The 27,794-nt window shown below is 40.6% G+C and overlaps 1 protein-coding gene across 2 annotated transcripts in view; it reads left to right on the top strand.

The window, feature by feature from the left end:
• Positions 1–27,794, top strand: part of Kif5c (kinesin family member 5C) — a 170,860-nt gene that overhangs the window by 98,940 nt on the left and 44,126 nt on the right. For both annotated transcript variants that reach the window (XR_016537260.1, XM_090342854.1), the window contains exons 11-14: positions 6,881–7,029; positions 17,833–18,008; positions 23,037–23,105; positions 25,194–25,400. Coding sequence is in view for 1 of the 2 variants with exons in the window: in XM_090342854.1 (XP_090198980.1) it covers positions 6,881–7,029; positions 17,833–18,008; positions 23,037–23,105; positions 25,194–25,400 (601 nt within the window). In the remaining variant the exon portion in view is untranslated. The remainder of the gene's footprint in view (positions 1–6,880; positions 7,030–17,832; positions 18,009–23,036; positions 23,106–25,193; positions 25,401–27,794) is intronic.

The following is a 27,794-nucleotide window of genomic DNA, read 5'->3' as shown; positions in this document are numbered from 1 at the left end:
GTATGAAGGAGTTGTCATTTAACAGTGATAATGATCAATGTTCCATTGATCTTTAGGCCTGTATTTGTGCTTGAACCAAGCTGTTTTCATTACTATAGCTCTGTAGTAGAGTTTGAAGTTTAGCAATGTTAACATCTCAGCCACTACTTTCCATGCTAAGGATTGTTTTTGTGATTTGGGGTCTTTTGTGGTTCCATATGACTTTTTGGATCATTTTTCTCTATCTCATTGAAGAATAACATTGGGATTTTTTTCTGGGTATTCTATTGAATTTGTAGACTGTTTTGGACAATATTTCCTTTTTTACAATATTAATTCTGCTAGTCCAGGAGCATGGAAAGTCTTTCCATTTCCTTGTGTCTTGCTCAATTTCCTTCTTTAATTTTTTAAAGTTAACATTGTAGAGGTTCTTCATATCCTTGGTTAAGTTACTTTCTAGGTTTTTTTTTTTTAAATTTTGATGCTATTACAAATGGAGTTGTTTTACTGATTTCAGTTGCTATCTTCTTATACAGAAAAATACTGAGTTTTGTGGGTTGATTTTATACCCTGCTAACTTTACAAAAAGTTTGAATTAGCTATAGTAGCTTGGGGGAGAGTTTTATGGAGTCCTTTACCTATAGGTACATGCTGTCTGCAAAAAGAGATAGTTCTGCTTCTTGTCTATTTTGATCCCCTTTATGTTTTTCTACTGCCTTATTGCTTTTGCTAGGAACTCCAGTAGGAAATGGTTTTGAATATTGATATTACAGAGGAGCTCATGGTCACCAATCTTCTTCATTCTTTAAATTTGCTTCATGATTAAAGGAAGAGAGATTGTAGAGATTCTGTATCCTGTTGCTCCAAGTTTCTGAGGGGAATGAGAGACAAAGACTATTATATTTTGTACAATTTTTTTCAACACTTTAGATAGGAGAGGATTTGTTCTATTATGAAAAACCTTCTGGGCATAGAAATATAATCTCTCTTAGTGATTCTAGTTTATTACATAATCTAGGATTTTTTTTTGTGTCCAATATGACTGTTTCCTCCACCAATTTATTATTATTATTTTTTGCCAGCCCTGGTGCTTGAACTCAGGGCCTGGCCATTGTCCTTGGGTTTTCTCAAGGCCATACTACCACTTCTAGGTTTTCCTGTATGTGTGGTATTGAGGAATTGAACCCACAGCTTCCTGCATGTTAAGCAAGCACTCTATCTCTAGGCCACACTCCTAGTCCCCCAACTTATTTTTAACATACTACTTTTGAATATAAAAAACCCACAGTAAGTAGCATAAATGTAAGTATATAATTTACAAAATCTTTATAAATGTACACACAGCTATAGCCACTACTCACTGTCTTATTAGTTTCTAGGCTTCAACAGTAACGATTGTCCTGACTTCAGTCAGGATGCATTATATTGCCTATCCTTGGACTTTATGTAAATGGGATCACCTAGTACTGTTTTGTAGTTAGCTTCTTTTATCTGTGATCACATATCTCACTTTTATCTAAGTTAGTTGGTGTAGTAGTTTATTCTTCACTATTGTACAGTATTGGTTCAATTGTAGCATATTTGTTTTCAATTCATTGGTGATGGCTATTTGTTTTCCCTTTGAAAATATTTAAATCGAGTTTCTATAAAATTGGTCATCAGGCTTTTAGGTGAACCTTTGACCTCATATCTGCTGCCGAAGAGTAGAAGTTGGGGGTCGTAGGTGAGGTGACCAGCATTGGCAGATGCTATCAAGTACTTTTCCAAATGGTAGTAATAGTTCATGTTGCCTTCAGAAGCAGTACAGAGTTACAGTCACTGCCCTTTCTCACAAAGTTGGCATTTGTAAGTAGCTTAAAATATTTTAGCGAGTCTAATAATGTGTAAAGTCATCTTGTAGTTTTAAGTTGCATATCTCTATGATTAATGTCATTAAATAGTTTTTTTCTTATAGTTTTTATTGATACTTCTTTTATGATGTGCTTGTTTAAGGTCTTTGGTCTGGATTTTTAAATTTTATTTCAAAGAGTTATTCTGTATGTTTAATGTATATTTAACAAGTATGTATATTAAATATATCTTCTTCCACCATACCTTTTTTTTGCCAGTCCTGGGGTTTGAACTCAGGGCCTAGGCACTGTACTTGGACACTTTGCTCAAGGCTAGTGCTCTGCCACTTGAGCCACAGCACCACTTCCAGCTTTGTCTGTGTATGTGGTACTGAGCAATCGAACCCAGGGCTTTGTGCATGCTGGGTGAGCACTCTAAGACTAGGCTATGCTTCCAGCCCCCCATCATACCTTTTAATGGTGGCTTTTAGTGATGAGAGGTTTTAATTTTATTTTTTTCATATACTTTTTATTGTAATTAATAGAAGGATTACATTATATTCGCCAGATAGAAGGTGCATTAATTCACATACATTGATACCCTTTCTCATGTCTTGGTCCCCATTTCTCTTCCCCCAACTCCCACCCCTCATCTTGTTTTCCCCCCTTTCCTATCCAATTTCAAATAACCAAATATGCATTATCAGATAACAAAGTGAGATACTGTAACAATATGAGATAACCAAGGGACAGCAAAAGAGATGAGAGATAACATAGTACATTAAGGACAACAATCACTCATTAGATGGCTTTTGTTTCTATATCCTAGAGTTACTTTCATTTAGTGTCACACTGTATGGCCTTATGTATCTAGGTTTTGCTCTATTGCAAATCTCTACTATGAGAGCCCAAGGTTTCTACTGATAATGACAAATGAGGGAAACCATTGAGCCTATGTTCCTTTGAGTCTGGCTTACTTCACTTAATATGATTTTTTATAAGTCTTTCCATTTCCTAACAAATGGGGCGATGTCATTCTTTCTGACAGCAGCATAGAATTCCATTGTGTACAAATACCAACCACATCTTGTTGATCCACTCATCACCTGAGGGGCATCTGGGTTGGTTCCATATCTTTGTTATGGTAAATAGTGCTGCAATGAACATCGTTGTGCTAGTGGATTTAGTATGTCCTTGTTTCTGGACAGTTGGGTAAATGCCAAGTAGTGGAATTGCTGGGTCATAGGGGAGCTCTATGTTTAGTCTTTTGAGGAACTGCCATACTGCTTTCCATAGTGGTTGCACTCCCACCAACAGTGTAGTAGTGATCCCTCCTGGCCATATCCCCTCCAGCATCGGTTGTTATTAGATTTCTTGATCCTGGCCATTCTAACTGGAGTGAGGTGGAATCTTAGAGTTGTTTTGATTTTAATACAGTAGAATTTATTTTTTATGTTCTACTTAAGAAATCTTTGTCTAACCCAATATCTTGAAGGTAATCTCCTCTGTAGACTTATATTGTTTTTTCCACTATGTATCATCAAGGATAGAATGTTTTATATGGCATTGAAGTCTTTGTCCATAAGATAAGTGGACTACCCTTTCCCCCTGTCCTGTGTAGGCACGTGATTACAGATAAGATTACTGTGTATCTAAGGTCTGGCCAGTCCATTGTGCTTCTACCACAAAGTTTCTAACCATATAATATGTTTTAATACATTTTTAAAAGTATAAGTTTTATAAATATTGCTATTCAACCCTCTTAATTTCATCTTCAAATTTATTCTTGCTATTTCTGTCTCTATATCGTTGTTGTCAGTGGTGGGACTTGAACTCAGGGCCTAGGGTATTGTCCCTGAGCTTTTTCTTTGTTTAAGACTAGCACTTTACCACCAGACCAGGGCTCCACTTGCAGTTTTTAGGTGGATAATTGGAGTCTCATGGACTTTCCTATCTGGGCTGGCTTCAAACTGTGATCCTTAGATCTTACCCTCATGAGTAACTAGGATTACAGGCATGAGCCATCAGTGCCTGGCTTTATTTTTAGCTTTTTGGTTTCTATTATACATTTTAGAATAAGCTCTCTCTCTCTCTCTCTCTCTCTCTCTCTCTCTCTCTCTCTCTCTCTCTCTCTCACACACACACACACACACACACACACACACACACACACACACACACACACACACCATTTCTTAGGAACAATTTTAGGAGAGTTAATGCTCTCCCCTATCAGTGTTGTATGATTTCTTGAGATGGAGGAGATGTAAACAGCCTTTGGGGATGAATGATGCTTAGGAACCCACAGTTGGTTGTAGTTTCAAGTGAAAGTTGGTTTGCATATCTCCTTTCTTCACGGTCTTCAATCTGCCATCCCTGTCTTGCCCTATGTCCAAGCCCTTGGCTTGTATTACTATGGAGGTCCTCCTGCTTCTGGTTTCCAGTTCTGTTCAGCCATTAGGAAAGGGACCTCGGCAGTCAAAAGGACTGGCTGTGCCCCAGAGCAAAGGTTGTTACAGATCTCAACCAAGCAGCCTTTTTCTTCTAGCCCTCTCCTATGGCTTCCCCTTCATGTGTGTTCATGTTATTACTAGGCCTTCTCCATATTTTTGGTAAACCCTATCCAAATTATACAATTTGAACAGATCATCAGTTTCCTTTCAAGACTTTGGATTCTACAGAAATAGAAGAAAAGGAATATTTTGGGTTGCTTTAGGAGAATTTTGAGAACCTAGACCAGCTATACTGGTGATAGTTTTGCTGGGCCTGTTTGCAAAATGTGCCTCCCTCTGGCTAAACAGGGCTGAGTGTAGCGTGGAGGCTCCATCTTTCTTTTTCTGGTATCAGTTGAAAGCATCAGGGACATTTTCTGATTTAAAAAGTAAGATTAGTAGTCTCTAAAGTGTCCTTTTAAATGACGACAAGCATTTTAGCCATGAGTTATTTTTCACTTCCTGCTTTACTAAGTTGATAATGGATGCTGCTGTGTTTGTGCTTGTATCTCAGAAACATCCACAGCACCGCCTGAGGACATTAGAAGGTGAGGTGAGAATGTTACACAAGAACAGCTTTTCAAGAAGTAATAAAATCTCTGCTATTTGAAAAACTAGAATTGTAGCACTTCTGGGGATGGCAGCCTCAAGCTCCCTCGAATGAGAATTTTACTAATTCCTTAGTGAATCTTAGACTGTCGTCATTTAACTCCTCTTTTGCCAGTAGAATTATTTAGTTGTCTGCTTTAGGAATTAGAATGGTATCTCTTAGTGCTGATTCCTTATACTGAAATAGAAATTATACTCTGAATGCTACTTGATGACAGCAGTAATTAACCTGGATCACACCTCCGCGTACTGGCAAACCGGACAATACCAGAGTGTTTGGAATTTAAAATGAGAAAGTATAGCAAATGAAATCATGTCATATATTTTTCCATGGACTTTCACCCTCAAAAAAATACCAGCTGTTGGTAGCTCATGCCTGTAATCCTAGCTATTTAGGAGGCTGAGATCTGAGGATCACTTGTAACGCCAACAAACTATTCAGAAAAAGTTGGAAGTGGTGCTATGGCTCAAGTGGTAGAGTGTTAGCCTTGAGCAAAAGAAGAGCAGGGATGGCACCAAGGCCCTGAGTTCAAGCCTCAGGAATGGCTAAATAAATAGTAGGATTCTGCTTTGAGGAGTTTGTTTTTGAATGGGACACAGCTGATTGAGTGTTAATTTCTGTGCATTCATAGGTGAGCTTTCTGTTCTAGTCCTGATGCTCTCAGAGCCTGGGTGCTCTCAGTGCTTTTTTGTTCAAGGCTATTGCTCTACCACTTGAGCCAAAGCTCTACTTACAGATTTTTTGGGGATAGTTAATTAAAGATAAGAGTGTCATGAACTCTCCTGCCTGGGCTGGTTTGAACTGCAGTAGCTAACTAGGATTTCAGCTGTGAGCCACTGGTGCCTGGCTGAACTTTGCCTGGCTGAACTTCCTTTTTCTTTCTAACTTCCAATTTGTGCAACTGTTGATGCTCCCCTCATCCCAGGCTGTCTTGAGTGACGGTGTCTAGCCACTATCCACCTCTCCTCACTTCCCCTTGACCATGTGCCATCACTTAAACTGGAAGTAGTAAAATGGTGTCCATTAAACTGGCGAGTGACTCATGTTTTTTTTTTTTTTTTTAAGTTTTCAATTGGAAACCACAAATTAAAAACCTTCCATTTCTACCTTTTAGAGAAAAATGAAATGATGGCCTTTACTCCAGCAGGGCGAATCTTGTCTTTGAGGGGTGGGGATGAGAGAGTCTGTGCTTAGCAGTGAGCCATGATGTGTCTTAGCTAGCATCACTGGCATGTGACCTACCTACCACATGTTAAACTCGTCCAGGGCAATTCTAGGTACCAAATGGGAGTAAGAGAAATAACTGATAGGAAGTGGGTCTGTGGCTTAAGGGGAGGGTGGTAGCCTTGAGCTGAGGAGCTCAGGGCCAGCATCCAGGCCCAGAGGTCAAGCCCCAGGACTAAGATGAGAGAGAGACAGAGACAGACAGAGATAAAGAGAAATAACTGTTAATCCACTTGGTGTTGTTGGTGTAAGAGCTCCCAGTTCCAGTTGGCCATTTGTCTTGGTATAGCCCCAGTGCTCTGTGTTTATTTATCTGAAGGGAAATTCTGCTTAGGAAGATGCTACTGACAGTGATAAGCAGGGGCTTAAAAGAGGATGATGAACTTTGGAGAATGGTTCTCAGCTTATGTAGTGCTGAGGACTCAGCTCCAGACTGGGACAGAGGGAACTGAGTAAGAGAATTCCAAGATGCATCTTGCTGGGATGTGAAAGAAGAATGGAGGCCTACGAAGCAGAATTCCATTAAGCCAGTGAGGAGGGTGGTAGGCATGGCCATGGCAAACAGGATCCCTTGCTCTGTCCATGCCAGTTGCTGCTTGTAGAATTTAGTTATAGTGATTTAGTTATATTGATTATATTGATTTACTTATATTGATTATTTAGTTATATTGATTTAGTTATATTGAAACAGTGAATATGAATATCTGCTCTCAGAGTTTCTCTCTTATGCATCCTTCTAATCTCAGAGCTAAGACCATCAAGAATACTGTCTCTGTGAACCTGGAGCTGACCGCAGAAGAATGGAAGAAGAAATATGAAAAAGAGAAAGAGAAGAACAAGACCTTGAAGAACATTATCCAGCATCTGGAGATGGAGCTAAACAGGTGGAGGAATGGTAAGGATGAGCAGAGGGAAAGAAGAAGCCGGCCTTCCCTCTTCTGGGACTGTCAGCATCCTGACTTGGGCAGCTCTTGGGCTAGGGGACAGCTGGGGAGCATGGGCCTCAAAACTCCCTGCATAGACAAGAAGAAGCAGATGTTTCCTTATTCTCTGGCACAGTGCTCCACCCCCAGCCCCTCACATGGCTGGTACACACTGGTGTGGGTGTGAAAATTTGTGAGTTGACATGAATCTATTTTCCATGAGCTAGCCTCTATCTGTTACTGTTCTAGCCTCTCAAGAGCCCTCTTTGAATTGTAGCAGGCAGCCCCTGAGACTTTGTATCTTAGGTCGCTTTTGGCTAAATGAAAAATGTCATTCACTTCCAAGAGTTTTATCATTGGTTTGGTGTTAAAAAAAAAAGACACCTCTAGCAAATACTAGGGGTTTTTGTTTGTTTGTTATTGTTCTGCTTCTTCAGAGCCAGAAATAAAGGCTGGAGAGGCCCTGTGCTAAAATGGAGTTGGATAGGCCTGTTTCGTGACTAGTTTTCCTTCCCCTCCCCCATACATGCTCTTTGGTTTGTTCCAGGGAGAGAAAATATCTCAAAGAGCTGACGTGTAGTGGGTGGGTGGGTTGTGGGTGAGGTGTTAGGAGGGGTTTCCAGATCCAAGTGCAGACAGATTATTTTAGTGATTTTAGCATTGTGATGGAATTTAGAGGGTGAATGTCTATGTATTGGGTGGTTGGAAGTCAGTCCTCAGATCCTATACTGTCTGCTTTGTCGATTCCAAGTGCTCCAGCTTGCAGCTCTGGGTGAACATAGGAGCCTGGGGTCTGTTCTGCAGGATTAGGAGGTATCCTGCCTGTTAAACAGAAGATCTTCGATGCTTGCCACTGCCTTTTGCTACTAAGGGAACGGTCTCAATGGCCTACTGTTTAATTGAGAAACAACATGGCAAACAAGAATTCAAGAGAGGATTAAAAAAATGACCCAGTAGCCTAAATGACAGGCTTCTTCTCTTTTCCAAAGTTTTGTAGCTGCACATGTGTTTCAAAAGCTGCTAGAGTGACTGAATAATTCAGCACCTGGGGCTAGTGGCTGATTCCTTGCAGTTTAGCAGGATTTTGAGAGTGGGGAGGGTAGAAGGTGATATGGGAAGTGGCTGTATAAAGTTTTATTCTATTTCTGGGATCCTCCTGGGTCAGTTCTCTGTTGGATGACTGAGACATTCAGTAAATCCTTTGGTAAAGGGCCGGGAGATTGGCCTTGGAGACATTGTGGACTGGGCCATTAACCTTTGTATTTTTGTTTGCCTGTCATGCTGTGACTGACTCTCCATCTGTTACCAGTGTTGCCCTCTGGGACCTGTCCCTGCCTTGACTGCTTGACTCACCTGTGAGCCTGGCATCCCTGTGAGCCACTGCTCTGCCTTGTTCATGACCTTGTCATTTGGCCTACTTTGAACTGGTTGTCTCATTTCATGTGCATGGAGAGTCTCCTGAGAACTTTATTGTGGCTTTTGATGAGATCCCTTAAATTACAGAATTTGGGGAAAATAAAGCATGTTTTCTGGCATACAATGGTCCTGTACTGAATGTGTGGTAAGCAAATGTGTATTTAATGTGATTCTGGAGACTGAAGGGTAGGCAGTAGGATATGATCTCTGCTCTGAGCAGAGCAAGACAGACTCTAGTCACCATCATTTCATATGTGGTAGGTGGTCTGTTAAACAGAGAGAAGGGAAGAGTACACGGTGTCTGGAGTGGCAGGGAGGAGCTTCCTCAAATAAGCAACAGAGCAGTCTGAGACAGGCAGCAGTTTGCTGGGTGAAATACAAGGGGTGAGATCATGATGAGGGTTCAGGTGGCAGGAACTGAGTTTACTGTGGTTCTGTGAGGTGGGAAGAGGGAATCATTCTGGTTCTGGGTCCCAGAACTCTAATCTGAGATGAGCTTGGATGGGTAGGTATTGGTGGTCCCAGAAAAGGCTAGAGGATTTGGGCAATCATGGTAGATGCAATGAGAAACCATTTAGGCTGCAGTTGATAAGATTTGGGCTTTGAACATCCCCTGTTTGTGTTAGAGAATGGCCAGGGATGAGGAGAAATGGACTAAGGTAGTCTTCTAGGGGTGAGGAGATGGTAGTTGACTCAAAAGACATGGACATGGAAGAAAGAGGAATGAACCCCAGAGGTATTTGGGAGGAGAAGTTAGCTGGATTTGGGGTGAGGGGGGATTGACTATGGGGAGAGGGAGGTGTTGGACTCCCAGTTTTCTGTCTTAGCCAAAATGAATGGAGGTCATAGCCATTCCTTGAGGTGGGAAACATTAGAGAAGCATCAACTAGGGAGAAAGGTGAGAATGGAAGGAGGATGGAGGGATTGGAGAACATCCAGAAAAATATCTCAGGTAATAATGTGGGCCCAGGGGTCTGGAGCCTGTAAGCTCCCTGAGCTGGAGAGGGGAATGTGGGCCATTTTGATCTTTTGGTGATGAAGGTGAAGTAGGGATGGGAGAATTTTATGGAGAAGGAAAGAGTCTTGAATGACCCCTGCCACCCTCCTCATCATTTCAGTACTGAGTGACTGCAATGGGACAAAGCAAAGGAGAGGGTTGCTTATTGGAGTTCTTTCCTTCTTTCCTCCTTTCAGGAGGAAGCGTCCTTAAATGTAGATTTAAGAGTGACAGATTCTATGTGGAAAAAAGTGGTGAACAGAGCTAGTGAGGAGACAAATAACTAACAAACCCTGAGTGCAGAGCTATCTCAAGGACTGACTACATGTCACAGGATGGATCAGTATATGCTACCTGCACAACAAACCAAAGTGAGTTTTTGTTAAGTTTTAAGGGCTGGATATTTAATCTGCCACCATTGCAGCCTTTAGGTCCACAGTTTTGACAGCTCTCCCAGGGGGATCAGCCTCTGGTAGAGCTGAGTTCTGACCCTCACAGTTCATTTCCTTCCTGTCATCAGGACTGCCTGCACATGGAGCTAGCGCTAGTGATTTACATACAGGTCAATGAGATGAATGTGAAAAGTACCACCTCAGAGAAGAAGGAACCCAGAAACCCCTCTGGTGTCTTGTGTGTCTGTCCTACTTCCTCATAACTGAAGTCATGAGGGCATGGCTGCTGTGAGATGGGGTATAGTTGACATGCTCAAATCACATGAACCCAGTGTTGCCAACTTCCTTGAAAGGACTTGCAGCAAGTTAATTCAACAGTTCCTGGATATGGAGGTTTCCACATCTGGAAGTGATGTAGTTATAGACTTGTCAGAACTATGCACCCTCCTAGAGAGAGATTGCTTTTGTTGCACTGTGTGTTTGTAATGTAAAAATTCACTGCTATACTTCAGCTGTAAGGGAGCAAGGAAAGAGAGCTGGGGAGAAGTGTGTGTGTGTGTGTGTGTGTGTGTGTGTGTGTGTGTGTGTGTGTACTTTATCGTACTTACTGACATAAAGAAGGCAGTGGCAATACAGGCAGGAGGAAATCAGCTATAAATCAGTTGCAGCAGACACTGAGAGGAAGGAATGGAGACATGACTGATCCAATCAGCTGTGACAATGACAGTATAGGACCACAGCATTCCAAAGTTATGAAATACCACCCTTTCCCATGCCCAGAGACAGATCTCACCTGCCCACACTTCTGCCTGGACCAATTTTCAACCCTTAAATCTTGATGAGTCTTGTAGATTCAATGTGTGTGCTTTCAAAATCTGTGTGATGGAATTCTTACCCTCAGAATGATGGTGTTAGGCCTCTGGGAGATGATTTTCTGAGGCTTAGTGCCCTTTAGAGAGGGCTGAGATGAAAGTGGCACTGTGGCTCAAGGGGTAGGGCAGTAGCCTTGAGCTGAAGAGCTCAGGCCACTGCCCAGGCCCAGAGTTCAAGCCCTGTGACCAACAACAACAAAAAAACCCCCAAAAACAAAGAAAAAAAAGAAAAAGAGAGGGCTGAGAGACTTTACCCCCAAGCCCCTCTCTCTTTCTCCTTCCCTCCCCTCTCTAATACCCTCCCATTTCTGCTTTGATATGGTGAGAAGATGTTACCTAAAAGAGGTCCCATACTAGAATACAACTCTGCTGATAGTCTCAGACTTCCTTCTCTTGACCACAAAGAAATAAATTTCTGTTGTCTAGAACACCATCTTTGGTATTTGATCATAGTAGCCCTGTCTAACTGAGACAGTGAGTTACTTGAGCATGCAGGCCAGGCAGTTTTCTTCTCTGGGCACAGTTGAACCTTGAGTCTAAAAATAGGGATTGTGACTTGCAGCATACATTCTGAATCAAGTCTTATTTCATTTCTGACATGGCTATTTGAGCAGGATATCTCTGCACATGTGCATGGTGGCATAATGAGAGAATATATCTTACCTTTATAAATGAACATGGGAGAAGAGCAGCCCTTTTCCTGGTCAATTCCTTAATGTCCTAGTTTAAGGTCCTAAGGTAGTAGTCATAGCAACTGACCCTTCTTGTCATACCAGAAAGCTAGTATGACACCAGAGACTCACAAAATTCAAAGGACAGTGAAGAATCAGGCTGGGACAGATGGAAGCTGGGGCTGATACAGGCAACAAGAACAAGTCTACTCATTTAGAAAACTTTTCCCCCAGTTAGTTTTGTAACACTAAAATTTCCATTTTTCTTCTCTATATCTTTAGTTTTTAAATTTTTTATTGTTATATTAAAGGTGATTACAATTATATGAGTCGGGTTATGAGTATAGCTCCTTTCATACAATATATTCCCTGCTCTTTCTTCTTTTTCCTTCTTCTCTTTGTATTATTGTGATGGAGATTTGCAGACCCAGGACAGAAGAGTAATTATCATTCTCAGTGGTGCTTTGTTTGTGGAAGAGCACAGTTCTGAAATAAATTGTCTAATAAAGACTCTATGTATGGTAATTCCTTCAAAGGAAGTGGAGATGCTGCTCTAAGAAAGAATATCCAGTTACTGAAAAGCAACAGAAGTCCACCATAATCTACTAGTGACATCTTGTGGGCTGCAGAGAATTACTAGTCTTTTCTCAAATCCCGTGATTTGCTGGCACTCGAGCTTTCTGAAAATTGGTTCACCTCCTTGCTTAAGAAGCAGATGGAGTAGGGAAGTGGCCAGAAAATAGATTTCTTTTTAAGGTCTGTTGATTTGTGGAGCATATATATGAAAAGGACTTGAGCAAACCAATTATATAGGGATAGATTTCAAAGCTGGATTCAAAGTGAATTATTGGTTTTCAGGTCACTCCTGCTTTCACCCAGTTTAAAACACACACACACACACACACACACACACACACACACACACACACACACACACACCTCAAATCAAAAAACTTTCATGAAAGGGAAATATTAAGATCTAAGGTCGAGTCATGATGCTCAAAGATGACTGGGCCCAAGGTTGATCTTTTTGGGTGCTTACTTCTAGTACTTTGAATGTTACACTAAATAAAGACCATGAAAATGTTTTACGATCTCTGAGTCAGAAAAAGAAGTTGAGGGCTGGGAGTATAGTCTAGTGGTAGAGTGCTTGTCTAGCATGCACAAAGCCCTGGGCTTGATTCCTCAGTACCACATTCTCAGAAAAAGCCATAAGTGGTGCTGTGACTTAAGTCTTGAGCAAAGAAACCAAAAAGTATCCAAGGACAGTGCGGGGGCCCTGAGTTCAAGCCCCAGGACAGGCAAAAAAAAAGTTGAAATTCCAGATTGCTGGAGAGGATGGCCTGTCAGTCTGGTGTGTCTGCAGAGTCTTTTCTCTTGAACAATTAAATATAGGATTAAATATCAGTGGGTGTAGGCGTATTCCATCTGCACATAAATGGTTACCTCATAGACTGAGAAAGTGTGGCAGAACTTGCCAGACTAGCAGGCATGGTTCAGGAACTAGGGAAATCCCTTACCTGTAGTCTTATGTGGGGCTTTGTGGGAGTTTGAGACTACTATTATAAATGTATTTGCCTTTTGTTTGTGTGGTGGAGGAGGGGAGAGGGTGTGGCATTGGTTTGCTTTACATAGCATTGGCTGGCATGGAACTTGTGGTCCTCCTCTATCAGCTTGCCAAGTGCTGGGATTATGGGTATGTACCACTATGCTCAGTGAGATTTGTTCTTTCCGCATTAAGTTTATAGAAGATGCCCATGGGCATAGACTCTTAGAAACTGGTATTTTAATTGAGAAAATTGAGATAGCTTCACCTTTACAATTAAAAAAATAAATTGAAATAGCTATTATTTTTGGCTCTGTTCTTTTTTAAGCACAACCCACCTAATAGAAATATTGCCTTCTTGGAGAATTGTGGCCTTTTGAAGAGGTCATGAACGTAAAGGGAACATGGAACCCTGTGTGAAGCTAGTTTATGAGCAAATTAGAACTAGAGAATGTCTTAAGTTGCTTGTAGTACTTTTAGGCATTAGGGTGAAGGATGATTTTGTTTGCTAAATAACTTCATAAGGCCATATAGGATGAGGCTAAATGAAAGGACCTCCAGGGTATAGAAACAAAAGCCATATAATGAGTGATTGTTGTCCCTAATGTACTATGTTATCTCTCATCTCTTTTGCTGTCCCTTGGTTATCTCATATTGTTACAGCATTTTACCTTATTATCTGATATATTGTATATATGTTTATCTGGTTATTTGAAATAGGATAGGGAAGGGGGGAAAACAAGATGAGGGGTGGGGGTGGGGGAAGGGAAATGGGGGCAAAAACATGAGAAAGGGATCAACGTTTGTGAAGTAATGAACCTTCTGTCTGGTGCATATAATGTAACCCTTCTATTACAATAAAAACTATATGAAAAAATTATTTTTCAGCCTAACATTTATATAATGATATCTTGTGGGCCAACTTCTCCTGCCCATCTGGCAACTTAAAAGAGTTCCTTTTCATTTCTCTGATACAGAAATTACTTACATTAGATTTGCCACTGGGTCTATTTATTTAATTGGTATTAAAACAAAACACCCTGTTTGCCAGATCTGCAGTGGTTTCTGGTAGAAGCTGTGAGTGCCCAACAACTCAAGCCCTTGGAGTTGTCAAAGAATGCAATTACCTTTCTGTGTTCTCCTGGGGCCTTAGGGACCCACATGCCACAAAAAGGATAACTAGCTTGTTACTATTTCCTGTGTGAAATTTTAATGAATTCCTGACAGTCTGATGCTTTTCTTTCATGAAAAAAAGAAATGAAAAACCCCACCCTATTTTAGAACCTTTAACTAATAGCCCTAGTGAGAATTTTTGATTAATCTGTCATTCTCCTCTGTTGTAATTGATAGATTTTTTGGGGGGTAGAACTGTTATTTATGCTCTCTGGGGGTTTTCATTTTATAATTAGAATGCTCTGCAAGCCTTGTAGGTATGCTCCAAGTGAATGCTCCCGTGTAAACACAAATCTTTTCAGTCCTTAAAGGTAATTACATCTGACAATGGTAAATGCCATGATGCTTATTTAAAGAAGGGAGAGGTTTCTGGTTGGGGGAGGCTTTCAGTCTAAAAATTTAGTATTACTAAGCTTTCTCTGTTTAGACGGCAGGTATGAGCCTTAGGGGCTAGACAAAGAGAAACATGCTTTTATAAAACCAGGGCTGATCTTCACTTGAGGGTCTCCTTGTCCTTTTGCCCCCAGCAGGTTTCAAGCCAGTAGTCCTCCAGGGCTTGCTTCCAGTTGTCTTCCTTGTTGCCTCAAGTATTCCATAATCAGCTCAAAGAGGGCTTCTCTGGAGATTCCATCCACTGCAATTCAGGGAATGTTCTCGATTAAGGTGGTAAGATTGCCATGGAGACAGAGTGCCTGGTGTCAGGTCTTACATGGTTTGGGAATTTACAGTCTCCAGCCATCTTTGTGAGCTGGACAGTGTAGTTATCAGGGACCCTTCTGGAAGTCATTTCCTCAGTCCTTTGAAAGGGCAGTACTGTTTGGGAAGGTAGCTCTGGGTTCCTCTCTGGGCAGGAGCTGTGCTGCTTTTGTTTCTGCGTGTTGTCGCTTTGTTCTTCATCTGAATGGCTGCTGCAAAAAATAATTCTGACTGCCTGACCTTTAGAATATAAACTAGCAAGAGCTGGCTGGTTAGATGTAGCTTTGTGGAGAGATGTGTTGAAGCTTTGATTCAGAGAACTGTTCCTGAGAAAACAGAAAGCCGGCTGTAGGCTTCAAATATCGTTTTAATAATAATAAAAAACAAACCTGAAAAAAAGAACTTGCATAACTATATTGTGTTTTATTTTTGGAACTGGGCTTCAGCTGCAGAGGTATTATGAAAATACTAGAAACATTCATCTCAGAACTGGTAACAGTAATAATTTAACTTTTAAGCCTCAAAAATTATACATTTGTCAGTGTGGGGGTCTGGGACATGAGTTGGACTTCGAAAAAGAACACCTTGTTCCTTTTTATATTTTTTTTACCTTTATCTTTGGAAACATTCTGTGATGAAGGTTTTGTTCTTTCTTCTTTATGAAAAGCAAACTAAGGACAAGGACTTGTGATTAAGCAGAACGATGAAATGGCACTCTGTGTTCTAAGCCAGCACTGGGGGTGTTTGTGAGAATCTATTGGTCACTTTCAGGGTGTCTTATAGCAGCTGTGGCAGCTTGTCAGATGTTTGAAACCTTAGACATTGCCTATTTCTCCTTGATGCTATGGTTCCTTAACAGGAGAAAAAGGACAGCTGTATGGGAGTCAGGCTTGTGACTTTTGGGTAGAGCAGGTCACTTGCAGGTCACTGGTATTCATCCCTGATAGGAAAGAGGGATGAATTTAAAAATAAACAGCAACAAAAAAACCCAAAACAACAATAGCAAATGTTTATTCCTTATTTACCCAAGCTCCTGATCACATTGCCTCTCTAGCCATTTGGAAATGGAATTTGTTAGTTTATGGATAATATGTTGGTCTGACCAGTTTCTGGTCCAGTACAGCTAAAAATTTCACCTTCAGCATGCTTAAGTGGGAAGGTCAAATTCTTGGTACACTGGATTTCTCTATTCCCAGATTCCACAAGCTAGACCTGAAGAATTTGAGATACAGTCAGAACAAAGTGGAAGGACCATTTGCCAACTGCCAATGGTGAATTTCTTGGTGAAAAGGAACAAAATTAGACTGGGATAGGAAGAAAATAGGGATACTCTATATTGCTTGAGTGGTTTATGTTTAGACTGTGTCCTGAATTATTTGTTTGGATAGGAAATCATCCATCCATCCATCCATTATATTGTTCTTACAGCTTATGGATTTAGTAGGCTGTAGAGATTATAGATTCTTTAATTGGATGAAATCTAGCCAGCACACTAAGGTTGTTGATGGATGGTTTAAGCCAGGAACTGGAGCTGAATGAAATATTGATTTGGTTCAGGTTCAGTTCAAAGACTACTCTGATATTCTGGTTTTCTTTCAGGTCAGTAACTGTAGAAAAAGGCTTTGCATAGTACAGTCTACTTAAAAATCAGAGAAAGCTGGCTCTGTTTTGTATTCAGCAACACAATAGTTTATTATTCTAAAATTTTGCTTCAGGTTGCTCTTTCAGACGGAACTGTGATAGAAAAGTGAAACCACGAGTGTTAATTTTATTTGATGGAGGCCATTTTGTGATTATCAAGAGAGGTAACAGAATTACAAGTAGGGTTCTGTTTATATTGAGATCAGTGTATTTGTTCTGGGGAGTTTTTTGAGGCATGATCTATACTGTCAAAGATAACAGATTAAGATCTTAGTCCTATCATTTATTTGAAAATTTCCCTTTTGCTCAGTGCAGTTTCCTGGGGAATTTCCACGGAATGCATTTTATGGACGAAAACCGGGTGAGGCCCAAGTGTTGCTGATGATCAAGACTGTGGTGAAATGAGTGAAATTACTGGAAAACATTGTGAGGAAGAAGAGTTTGGTTTGGGCAATTTTACTATCCAAGAAGATACTGAGGGATTCAAGGGGCCATGTGGTTTTCATAAACTCCTTTCATGTACTCTGTCTTTGCAAGGTGATTTTCTTTCTTGTTAGGAACAACTTGCCAGCTTGATGATCAAGCTCTTTCCTCAACTTGTATTGCCAGATTTAGCAGTTTCCTTTGAAGGCCTTAACAAACTCTACTCTGCAAATTGAGAACTGGTGTGTGTGGCGGATCTCTGCATGGTATTCTAGACTGGCAGGTTTTACTTTTCCTGGGACTACCTGACATCACAAGAAATTATTCAGTTTGAATGCTCCAGCAGAGCCAATTAATTCTGACATCCTGGGGAAGAGAATGGAGGTGGAAATATGTTTGCACAGTACCAGTGGTGGCATCTGGTCTAGACTGCCCTGACTTCCTCCTGCAGGCTGAGATTCTCAGGTTGGAAGGACTGGGACCCCACAGTGTTCTGTTTAAGCAATGCTGATGTGTTCCTTGATTTGGCTGTTTCCCCTAATGATTCAGTAACATAGTTAATTGGTAATTAGTATGCCTCTGAGGTCTATTTTCCTTTGAATCAGTCACCAGAGAGAATATGATTCTAGTACATCTTAGCACAAAAACCAATTGTATGCAGAAAATTCCAGGCACGGATGCAGCTGGGATTAGTTAAAACCGTGTTGCCATTGAAACCAGGTAATTTACCTAGCTTGCACTGGGAAGGAGGGCTAGGCAGTCCTTCCTTAATCTAGTATCGATCAACTAACTTTGACCTTTATCATCAAGCAGCAAAGGAGCAGACTTTGTGCAGGAGCTCTTTATTGTGCCTGCTGTCATTTTCATCAAGAGTAATTTTAGAACTCTTCCTGTAGGATGGTTTGCTCTGCTTCTCCAATTCTCAACACTCCTTTGCTGCATTTGCAGGAGAAGCTGTACCTGAGGATGAACAAATCAGTGCTAAGGACCAGAAGAATCTGGAGCCCTGTGATAACACCCCCATCATAGACAACATTGCTCCTGTAGTAGCTGGCATCTCTTCAGAGGAAAAGGAGAAATATGATGAGGAGATCTCCAGTCTATACAGACAACTGGATGATAAGGTCTGTAGCCACAGTGGACAGTCCTCACACTGATGCCAATGTATCAGTCCCATGCAAAAGGATAATCTTCATGTCTGTCCTCCCAATACATCCTGATTTGGGTGGTGCAAACTCAGGAAGCTTACTTCCAGTGGGAAGAAACACTGAGGAAGGTTTGAGTAGAAGAGAGGACCTTGAGCTGGACAGAGGGGTAGGGCTTTCACTTCTAAAGTGCCAACTGGTCAATTACTACAGGAGACTAGATGCCTGTTGTAAGTATGTATGAGCTTAGTGCTTCAGTTTCCTTTTCTTTCTTCTGGGAACATATGCCTCTCTTTTTGGAAACTTCTGTAGTAGCTCTAGCTAGGGGCACCTGGATGACTCCCAAAAGTCAAGTGTGAATTTAATCATGTAGTTTTAAGTCCATAGAGTGAGAAGCTTAATCAGCGTGTAAACTGCTGGCCCCTTCATCTGTGAAGTATTATTATTGAAAGAAGAACTTTCAACATACTAATTAAGGATGCTTAACTTTATAACAAACATTTAGGATTCAAATAATCCTATTAATACATCAGCTAGATGTCCTTGAAGAATATGTATCATTAATCCCCAGTAAAGGTCAAGTGAAGAATCTCAGAGGCATAGGAAATGAAATTGATGTCTCCTGTGATCTTGGCTTATTGCCTTTGGAATACTCTAAATCCTTTCAGTTCATTTCATCAAGGTTATATGTGTTTTTAGTCTGCTTTAATCTACTCTGTTGTGGTCCAGCTCCTACTTCTCTAGGGAAACCTCTGGCTTGGTTGTAACTGCTTCGTTATGTTAATGTCACTTGTAATCTTAGAGGCCTGTCATTGGAGTAAAAGCTCATTGTAGAGTCACCTTTCCAGACTGAACATGACTGGTGGCCTTGAGTTCTGCTTGTTTGTGATTCTGGGCATTTGTATTCTGGACACAACATTAAGCCAGGGCCACTGTAGCTTTCTGAAAACTCATTTCACAAAATAGTCACACCTGTAAGTAAACTAGGTCACTCTCCCTTCATGCTGTGAATATACTATCACCTGTTTTTATGCAGGTATTTTGCTGAGCACCTTGAAGTGAGAGAAAAGCAGATCAATACTAAGTTAATAGTATATGCACTTTCTTGATTTCCCCAAAGAAGTGCCATTGTTGAAATAATAAAGAAATACTCCCTGCCAACTTTCCTCACTTTATAATTGGTGGACTGTATTAATCCACAATGTTAGTAACTGAGGGGGTGAGATTCTATACTTGGTTTTCTACGAATAGATGCCTTCCATGGATGGGATTGGTGTCATTTACCTTGGTGGCATGAGGAGCTTTCGCTGATCTGGGAGAGGAGCTTTGGAGTGTCTCAAATCTTGATTGTGAAATGTAATGATAAGAAAAAAGCTCAGTGACATGAAAGTACTATGTCTGAGGCATTCAGCTAGTCATTGGTGAGCTGGGCCTAGAGTCCCTTCTCCTCACAGCCAACAAAGAACTGTTTTCTGTTGTATTATTATCTTAGAGCACATGGCTATTGTGAGACTGAGAGATACAAGAGAGAAAGGAGCCCTAGCCTTAGAGGGCATTACGATTGTGGTCTGCCCTAAGAACTCTGCTGGTGAGCTGCCTGATTTTGTCTTTTTTTTTTTTTTTTTTTTTTTTTTTGTGGGTTATGGGGCTTGAACTCAGCTTGGGCACTTGGGCACTGTTCCTGAGTTCTTCAGCTCAAGGCTACCTACCTACACCTGAGCCAAGGCCCACTTCCTGTTTTCAAGTGACTAATTGGAGGTTAGAGTCTCTCAGGTCCTTTTGTGCCAGCCTGGGCTTTTATTCTTACATGTTCTCTTCAAGGTTCTAGAAGATATAGTTGTAGATGACTGGATACTTTGAAGTTGAGACATGGCAGCTTCCAAGACGCTTGAATGAAAGAAGTGAAAGTGTCTGAGTCTAAGTGAGACATTAAACCAGACAGTTAAGTGTCTTATCCAAGTTCACGTTGCTTATCAGTGGCAGATTCAGAATGAGCATACAGAATGTGTGTGTGTGTGGGGGGGGCAAATCTTGCTCTACAACTTGAGCTACATCACAGCTGATTGATTTCATTTTATCTTTAGCCCTTGAAGTAGGGAACTTGTTAGTGAAGTTCCAGTGAGTCTTCTCTGGGCTGCCCCTCCAGGGGAACTAAGGGAAGTCAGTCTCCTAAGGTCATGCCACCTAATGGGAAAGCCCACATGGTGATATCAGTCCTGGGATCCAGTAATGCTAATGGTGTGCCTGCTGATGGTTCTTTTCTCCTCTGTAACACAGGGTTCACTCCTGCCCTTTTAATAGGTTGCCGTGGAGATGAAAATTCCCTTGTACAAAGCAGGTACAATGCAAATATTAGTTTCCCACTTTTCAGCCTTCTCCACTCAGTTGTGTTTGCTTGAGGGAGAAGCCATATAATATGTGATATTGGAGGGTAACTGAAGCAGCTATGATGGAAACACAATGAAGTTGGCATGACTTCTTTCTCATTCCTGACTGGGGATCTGTGAGAGGAGGCAAGTTTAAGTAGAACTGTAAGTTAATTACTTATTACACTGGTTACAGTTGTAATGAAATCATCTCCATAGTTAAATTTATTAGTGACCTTTATGGCCACTAAGTGACTATGTTATTTCACGTGTCAGAAAATCCGGCTGAAAAATTATTTTCTGAAATGTACCTTGAAATCTATTATCTTTAACCAGATCTTTATAGTCATCATCAGATGGAGGATGGTTAAATTGATCCCGAGAGATGCATCTGACTGTGTAGAGATGTGTGTATGCACAGCACATCTTATTCTGTAAGATTTGAACTATTTGAAAAAATCGCGAACTGAATGCTGGTGGCTCACATCTGTAATGCTAGCTACTCAGGAGACTGAGATCTGAGGAGCTCAGTTCAAAGCCAGTGAGGAAAGTCCATGAGACTCTTTTCCCCAACTACCCACCAGGAACCAGAAGTGGTGCTATGAAAATAGTGGTGCTAGCTTTGAGCAAAAAAGCTCAGGGGCAGCACCCAGGTTCTAAGTTCCAAGTTCCATTACCACCACCAACAGCAAAAGAATCACAGTAGACTTTGCTAATTCCTTAGAAAGCTGACCTAGTAAAGGGTAAATGTAGTTTAGAAAATGTCTTGTATAAGTGATTCATGTCCTTTATAATGTCGTGCTTGTTCTTTATACATCTCACATGGGGCTAGGGTCCTTTATTTTCCCACTGTATCTTAAAAATCACTATGCCAGCTTGCCACCTGCCTAGGAGACGGCCTACATCTTCATACAGTATCATGAGTGCAATGTAGGAACAAAGAGCCCAGCATTTCCTTGTTTCTGTGCTCTTGTTACTTCTGATCTAGAGCAGCTTGCTCTCTGTCCCTGGGGAGAGAGATGGTGGCTCCCTGATGTTTAGCTCTTTGGCTCTTTTATGTTAAGCTGTTTAATATTTATGTCTTGAGGAACATAAACACAAAATTGTTCCTAGTAACTGACATGCTAAGTTTATAAAGTAGAAGAGAAAAATATGTCCTACTAAATAATTCCGTCACTGTGAAAGTACCATTTTTGGGCAGTTTCATTCTGGTGTCATTTCTCCAATTCTCCTGCCAGAAATCTGAGTTGGAGAAGAAAGTCACCAATATTTCATAAAATATTCAAGAAACCTGGGTGTATACCACTAAATAGGCCAAAGAAGAGGGCCTGAGGGAGGGCACTGAGGTTCTGCAGGCCTGGATTCCCCCCCTTTCACCTGACTTCTGGATTCGGCAGAAAGCATAGTCCAGGATTTTCTCTCAATAAGCTGTTGATGAAGATACCTAGGTAGAAGCTGGCATGGAACTGAGTTTAGCTCTGTGTGGTATATAGACCCGAGAAATGTCCTCAAAGCAGGGCAGGGTTTTTCTCCTATTCAAGTGGGAGAGAGGAGGATGTAAGGTTTTGCAGTCTGTGCCTTGACTTGCATGAATTCCCAAGAGCATTGCTGCAACGGCAGTGTCCTGACACATTTGGTTATCGTCCTGCCTGCGCTGTGGGTGGACAGTGCCTAGGAAGAGGCAGAGGTCCGTGAACCAGCAGTGAGAGGCAGGCAGTGAAGCCCTCACTTTTGTGGCAGCAACACCTAGTGGCAGAACATGTGAGGAGAGCAAATTGCCTGTCTCACTTCAGTGACAGCCTGGGAAGCAAGCCTTATTGCCTGTGTACCCCCAGCTGCCTTCAGGGCTTTTCAAATTGGACAGCAAATTAGTTTCCAATTAAGAGGGGAGGTTGCTAATGCTAGATGTGAATTCTCCAGAAAATACTTTCTTGAAGTAAAATTGTAGCAAAAACTGCAAAAAATACTGATCTTTACTCTCAAGAGACACTGATTACAGTCACTGAGTGTTTGACAAGGTTTGGGACATGAATATCATATAGTAAAGATGATCAGAGATTCACTCCATTTTGTTTTATTTTGCCAGTATTTGGGTTTGAACTCAGGGTCTGTACACAACCCTTTAGCTTTTTTCTTTTTCCTCAAGGATGGTATTCTTCCACTTGAGTCATAGCTTCATTTCAGGCTTTTTGATGGTTACTTGGAGATGAGACTATCGTGGGCTTTAATTCCTGAGTAGGTTGACATACAGGTGTGAGCCACTGGTACCAGGCAAACTTCCTTTGTTATTTTTTTTTGAATTAGGAATTCACTGTTCAAACCTTGTATTGGGAATGATACATAGCTTCAGAATCCCCAGCTCTAGGTCTGGGATTGCTGAATAAGTAGGACATAGGGTGGTGTGTAGGATATTACAGTTCCAGAAAATCCAGAAGTTCTCTTTACTGAAAAAAAGTGAGTGAAGTGCCATTCTAACCAGACAAGGTCTCAGAACCAGTCTCTCTTACCACACCATTCCCATCGTCTTATTAACAAGTGTGTGACTGGTAACTTGGTGCCAAGCTATTGTCGGGGAAACCAGGAGATCAAAAGTGACATAAGTAGTCCCCCCCCAAATTTTTAACATGATGTTTCCTTTCAGGATGATGAAATTAACCAGCAGAGCCAGCTGGCTGAAAAGCTAAAGCAACAGATGTTGGATCAGGATGAGGTAAAGAACGTAATAAATTCCTTTTTGCAAAGTATTTTTATTGCTCTTTGTTGTTGATGTTCGTTCCAGAAATTTAATTTGTAAAGAATTTCTTCAAAAAATCATTGAATTATGGAGAAATTTCTTGGTAGATTTCCTTTGAATGCCTGCTAAAAGCTGCTTTGGGCTGAATTTAGGAAATAAATGTGTGACTCTGTAGAGCTCTGGAGTTCTGAGAGTAAGTAGCTGCTTGAGAAATTTAGTCCTGGAGGGCAGGGCAGTGGTTGGGCCAGCATGACTTTAAAAAAAATGTTATTGTAAACGTGATGTTCAGAGGGGTTACAATTATGTCAGGTAATGAACACATTTCTTTTTTTTTCTGTGAAATCTTTTTTTTAAATATTTTTTATTGTGTTTAATAAAAGGGTTACATGATATTTGCCAGAAGGTGCATTAATTCACATACATTGATACCCTTCCACATGTCTTGGTCCCCATTACCCTCCCCCCACCCCCCCTCTTGGTTTTCCCCCCTTCCCTCTCCTAACACATTTCTTTTTGAATAATGTCATCTCTTCCCTCGTTTTCTCCTAGGTTTTCCCTTCCCATCCCCTCCTCCACCAATTGTATAGTTCATTTTTTTAAAATATATCACTACTTCATTTGTCCACCCTTTGTCAAACAGATGACCTTATATACAAGACAAAAGGTACATAAAGCAGTGATAATGGAGGGGCAAAAAAAATCCTCTTGTGTCCATTTCTTACATCGTTTTATATGATCATATGAGCATAGCTGTTGAGCCTTTGTGATCCTCTCCTAAGACTAAATGATGACTCTCTTCTTGCACCCAGCACTCTAAAGCCCAATTATTTTTGCTTCGTTCACCTCTACATATCAGCTAGTCTAGGTTTTGATGTAGACTATGTTCTCTTTCTATAAAGTAAAAGAAAAACAGATCTAACAAATTTAGAAGGTTGAGGAGAGGAAAGCAAGAAAAAAAGGAGTTTCAAATATATGCTGTATTAGCATATATTTGATAGTAAGAAGTTAAATCATCTCATTCCCCCTCTAAGGGCATTCTACACTTCAGTAAATGTCATTATTGCACAGTTTTGCCAGCAATCTAAGGACAACCAGCCAACCCATCATGATTTCCTTGCTGAGGGTCATTTATACATTTCTTACTTCTGTGCTTTTTCTTGACTTTCATTGCTAAAGTTCTATGGAATGGAGCACATGATTCAATCACATGATACAGGGGTGGCTTTGATGGATGTCCCCAGTTCCAGACTAACACAGAGATAGCTGTCTCTATAGCCATCCTCTTCCTCTTTGATCCTCTTCACCTTTTCAGTGTAGTGAGTGTGGCTTCTGCCTAAGCTCTCCCCTTTGTAGTGAGGAAATCCATGGCATTATAATCAAATGAACCATATTGAATTGATTTCTATTTTATCTATAGTTGAGGTCCTCTATTTCCTTAGCATTTTCTGTCCTCTACTTCTGGTCAATTCCCTTCCATCACTAACCTTCTATTCTTTGCATCGTACAACTACCTAGGATAAATTCCTTGGGTTACAGTTCATCTAGCATTTTCCCCTGTTTGTTTCAGGAAAATTAGCAAATAACAGAAATGAAAATAACAAAAGTGTCCATAAGATTAGGCACTCCCTTTTATCTAGTGTTAATGTTTGGGGGGAGATTTTTCTATATCCTCATGATACATGTTAAGAAAGAGTTGCCTTTTAAATACAATTTTGGTTGACTTTGAAATCCCTGTGCTTATCGTGTGAAATCGTGACATTTTAAGCTACATAAATATTCTTAAAATACTTTTGAAAATGACATCTTCATCTTTAAACACATGGAAAATAGCCAACTAGCTAACAGGCAGCATTTTTTGACATTTAGTCGATTATTTGACATAAGCATCTTTAAACATAAAAGGAAAAATACTTTTTAAAAAAATTGACATCTATAACATACAGTGGCATTCCCTGTCATCCTGAGCTTTCCTGACTTGTTTCTTGGTATGTGGTTGCAGAATTAATTTATATTGGGCAGAAAACAGACTATAGATTCATGGATTCCATGTTGTCATTTCCCCAGCTTTTAGCTTCCACAAGAAGAGACTATGAGAAGATACAGGAGGAGCTCACACGCCTGCAGATTGAAAATGAGGCGGCCAAAGACGAAGTGAAAGAAGTCCTTCAGGCCCTGGAGGAGCTGGCTGTCAATTATGACCAGAAGTCACAGGAAGTGGAAGACAAGACCAGAGCCAATGAGCAGCTGACAGATGAGCTGGCCCAGAAAACGGTTGGAGCATTTGTGGATAGGGGAGGGACTTCATCCCTGTGCTCTGTATTGATGTTTGTTGACTCAGTGCTTATTCTATGTTAGATCCATTCACTGAGACCACTTTGACAGTTGTAATATTTGGTGGAACTGACTTGCCATACATCACGAGACTTTATAACATAACTGTTTTATAGTCTGGCTATATGTGTGTATGTATATTAAAATATATATGTATGTTTTATATATATACATACATATTATATATATATATATATATCATCAGCACAACTTCTTTGTGCAAATAGTCAAGAACATACAGACTAGAACCAGAAAAAAATCTAAATGAAAAGTTTGACTTCATAAGTCTTAAGCCTTACTCAAGACATTTGAACTTCTTGAATACTCTATTAAACTAGCAATAGCATGGTCCTTGCATTGCATGAGGACCAGTGATAGTATATGAAAAAGTATTTAACATAAATCTGTGCATAAGCTACAATATTGATGACCAATGAATAAACCCCAACTTGTTATTAATAAGAATAGAGGACCAACAAGAAGTATGGACTTCATTCTTAATATTTACCCGGTGAATCTCCTCCTTCACCCCAGCTTCTTGTCCTGCTTCTTACCTTCAGGAGCCTGAGACTCTGCTCTTTCTCTTTGCTGACCTGTATTAAGCCAGTGTTTCAGTCTGTCCATTGGTTTATTTTCAGATTTTTCTGGTGAAAGATGCTGCAGGTTTTCCATGGTGAGCTAGTGACAGGCTTTGGGCACAACAAGTCTTTGGTGTAGGTGACTGAGGGTGGCAGTGGTCTTTGCTGTTGTTGACCATGGGTGGTGGAGAAGCTGAGTTGCTCTCACTATCAGTGGGATCTCTGAGCAATGGCCTGGTGTTACAGGATTGTGCCCAGCATGCCGTTTGGAAAACATTCGGTCCCAGGCAAGGAGAAGAGCAGATGGTGAGGAAGGTGCTGATTTTTAGGCTTTGGAAAGGATAGGAAGTGTTACTCCCTCCTTGCATTCAGTTGAATGGAGAAAGACTTTCCTGATGATGTCCCACGATGGCTATCACCGCTTCTGTGGGTTTTAAAAACAAAGTTAAAAAGCAATTGCAGTACCAAACAAAATAAACCCCTCTAGAAAGTCACTTAGCAGAGGAGAAGACTTTGATTTTCTCTGCTTAATGTTTTTCCTTTAACTAGTCTTTGTGCTATTTGCTTCTCACAAGTCCCATAATAGAATTCTTAAGCTAGGTGTCAGTGGCTTATGGCTGTAATCCTAGCTACTAAGGAGGCTGATATCTAAAGACCAAAGCCAGTTCAAAGCCAGCCAGGGCAGAAAAGACTGTGAGACTCTTATCTCCAATAAATTACTCAAAAAAGCTGGAATGGCACTGTAGCTCAAGTGGTGGAGTGCTAGCTTTGAGTACAAAATGGCTCAGATAGTGCTTAAGCCCAGAATTCAAGCCCCAGGGCCAGTGTATATGTGTATACATGTGCACACATGCACACAGTTCTTATTTCAGTCAAACCCAAGTATTATTAGTATCCCCTTTTTAGTGAGATCATTAAAAGATGTTCTAGTAAAACAGCTATTTATGGGAGACTTATATACAGGTCTCTGAATTAACCTTCATAGCTTTAGGAGTAGGAGGATTCCTTCTTTTTATGTTGAATTAATACTACAATATCAGAAGATGGCTGTTCTATTGATATTCAGGAGGCAGAGGTAAGAAATTGTGTTCTTTACCTGTTCTGGGCAAAAGTGCAGAATCATATCAGAAAACAGATTAAACAAAAAACAGATGTAGTCAGGACTCAAATAATAGAACCTCTGCCTGGCAAGCTTGAGGCTCTGAGTTCAATCTCTAGTACTGCCAAAAACCAAAGCAGCAACAACAAAAGAAATGCTAAACAAACAAAACCACCTTTCAGTAATATGTGGAGGATGGAGAATAGATGACTTTTTAGTCTGGTAAGAAAATAGAATTTTTGGTATATAGTATAGGGAGCCATCTGTTGTTGAATTTAAGTAACAATAAAAAGGTTCAGTGTTTAATTAAGCTTCGCTGCAAAGACTAGAAGTCTTTCTAGGTTGTTTTCTAAATACATTAATGCTCCTCTAGACCATGTATTTTGGACCCAGCTATTATCGTGAAGTAGGTGGGAATTTGGAAGTGGCCTGGAGACTGAGTTTGCTTGGTCGTGGAGATGTCCAGGCTTGTAGGTGTTGAACCAAACAAGGTGCATCTAGGGGTAGGAAGATAAGATTAAATATTATAACCTCAGGGACTCCTGTTTTCATTTTATTTTTAATAATGTCACTGGCTTGGAAGTTAGCAGCTAACTTGTAGACATGGTACATATTATGCTATACTTTATAATTTGTGGATCTGAAGTCCCTCTTCTT

The sequence above is a fragment of the Megascapheus bottae genome, chromosome 12, assembly GCF_031878675.1.
Source record: "Megascapheus bottae isolate mThoBot1 chromosome 12, mThoBot2.hap1, whole genome shotgun sequence".
NCBI lineage: Eukaryota > Metazoa > Chordata > Mammalia > Rodentia > Geomyidae > Megascapheus > Megascapheus bottae.
Note: the sequence above shows the minus strand (reverse complement) of the source record. Positions and strands in the feature narration are given on the sequence as shown.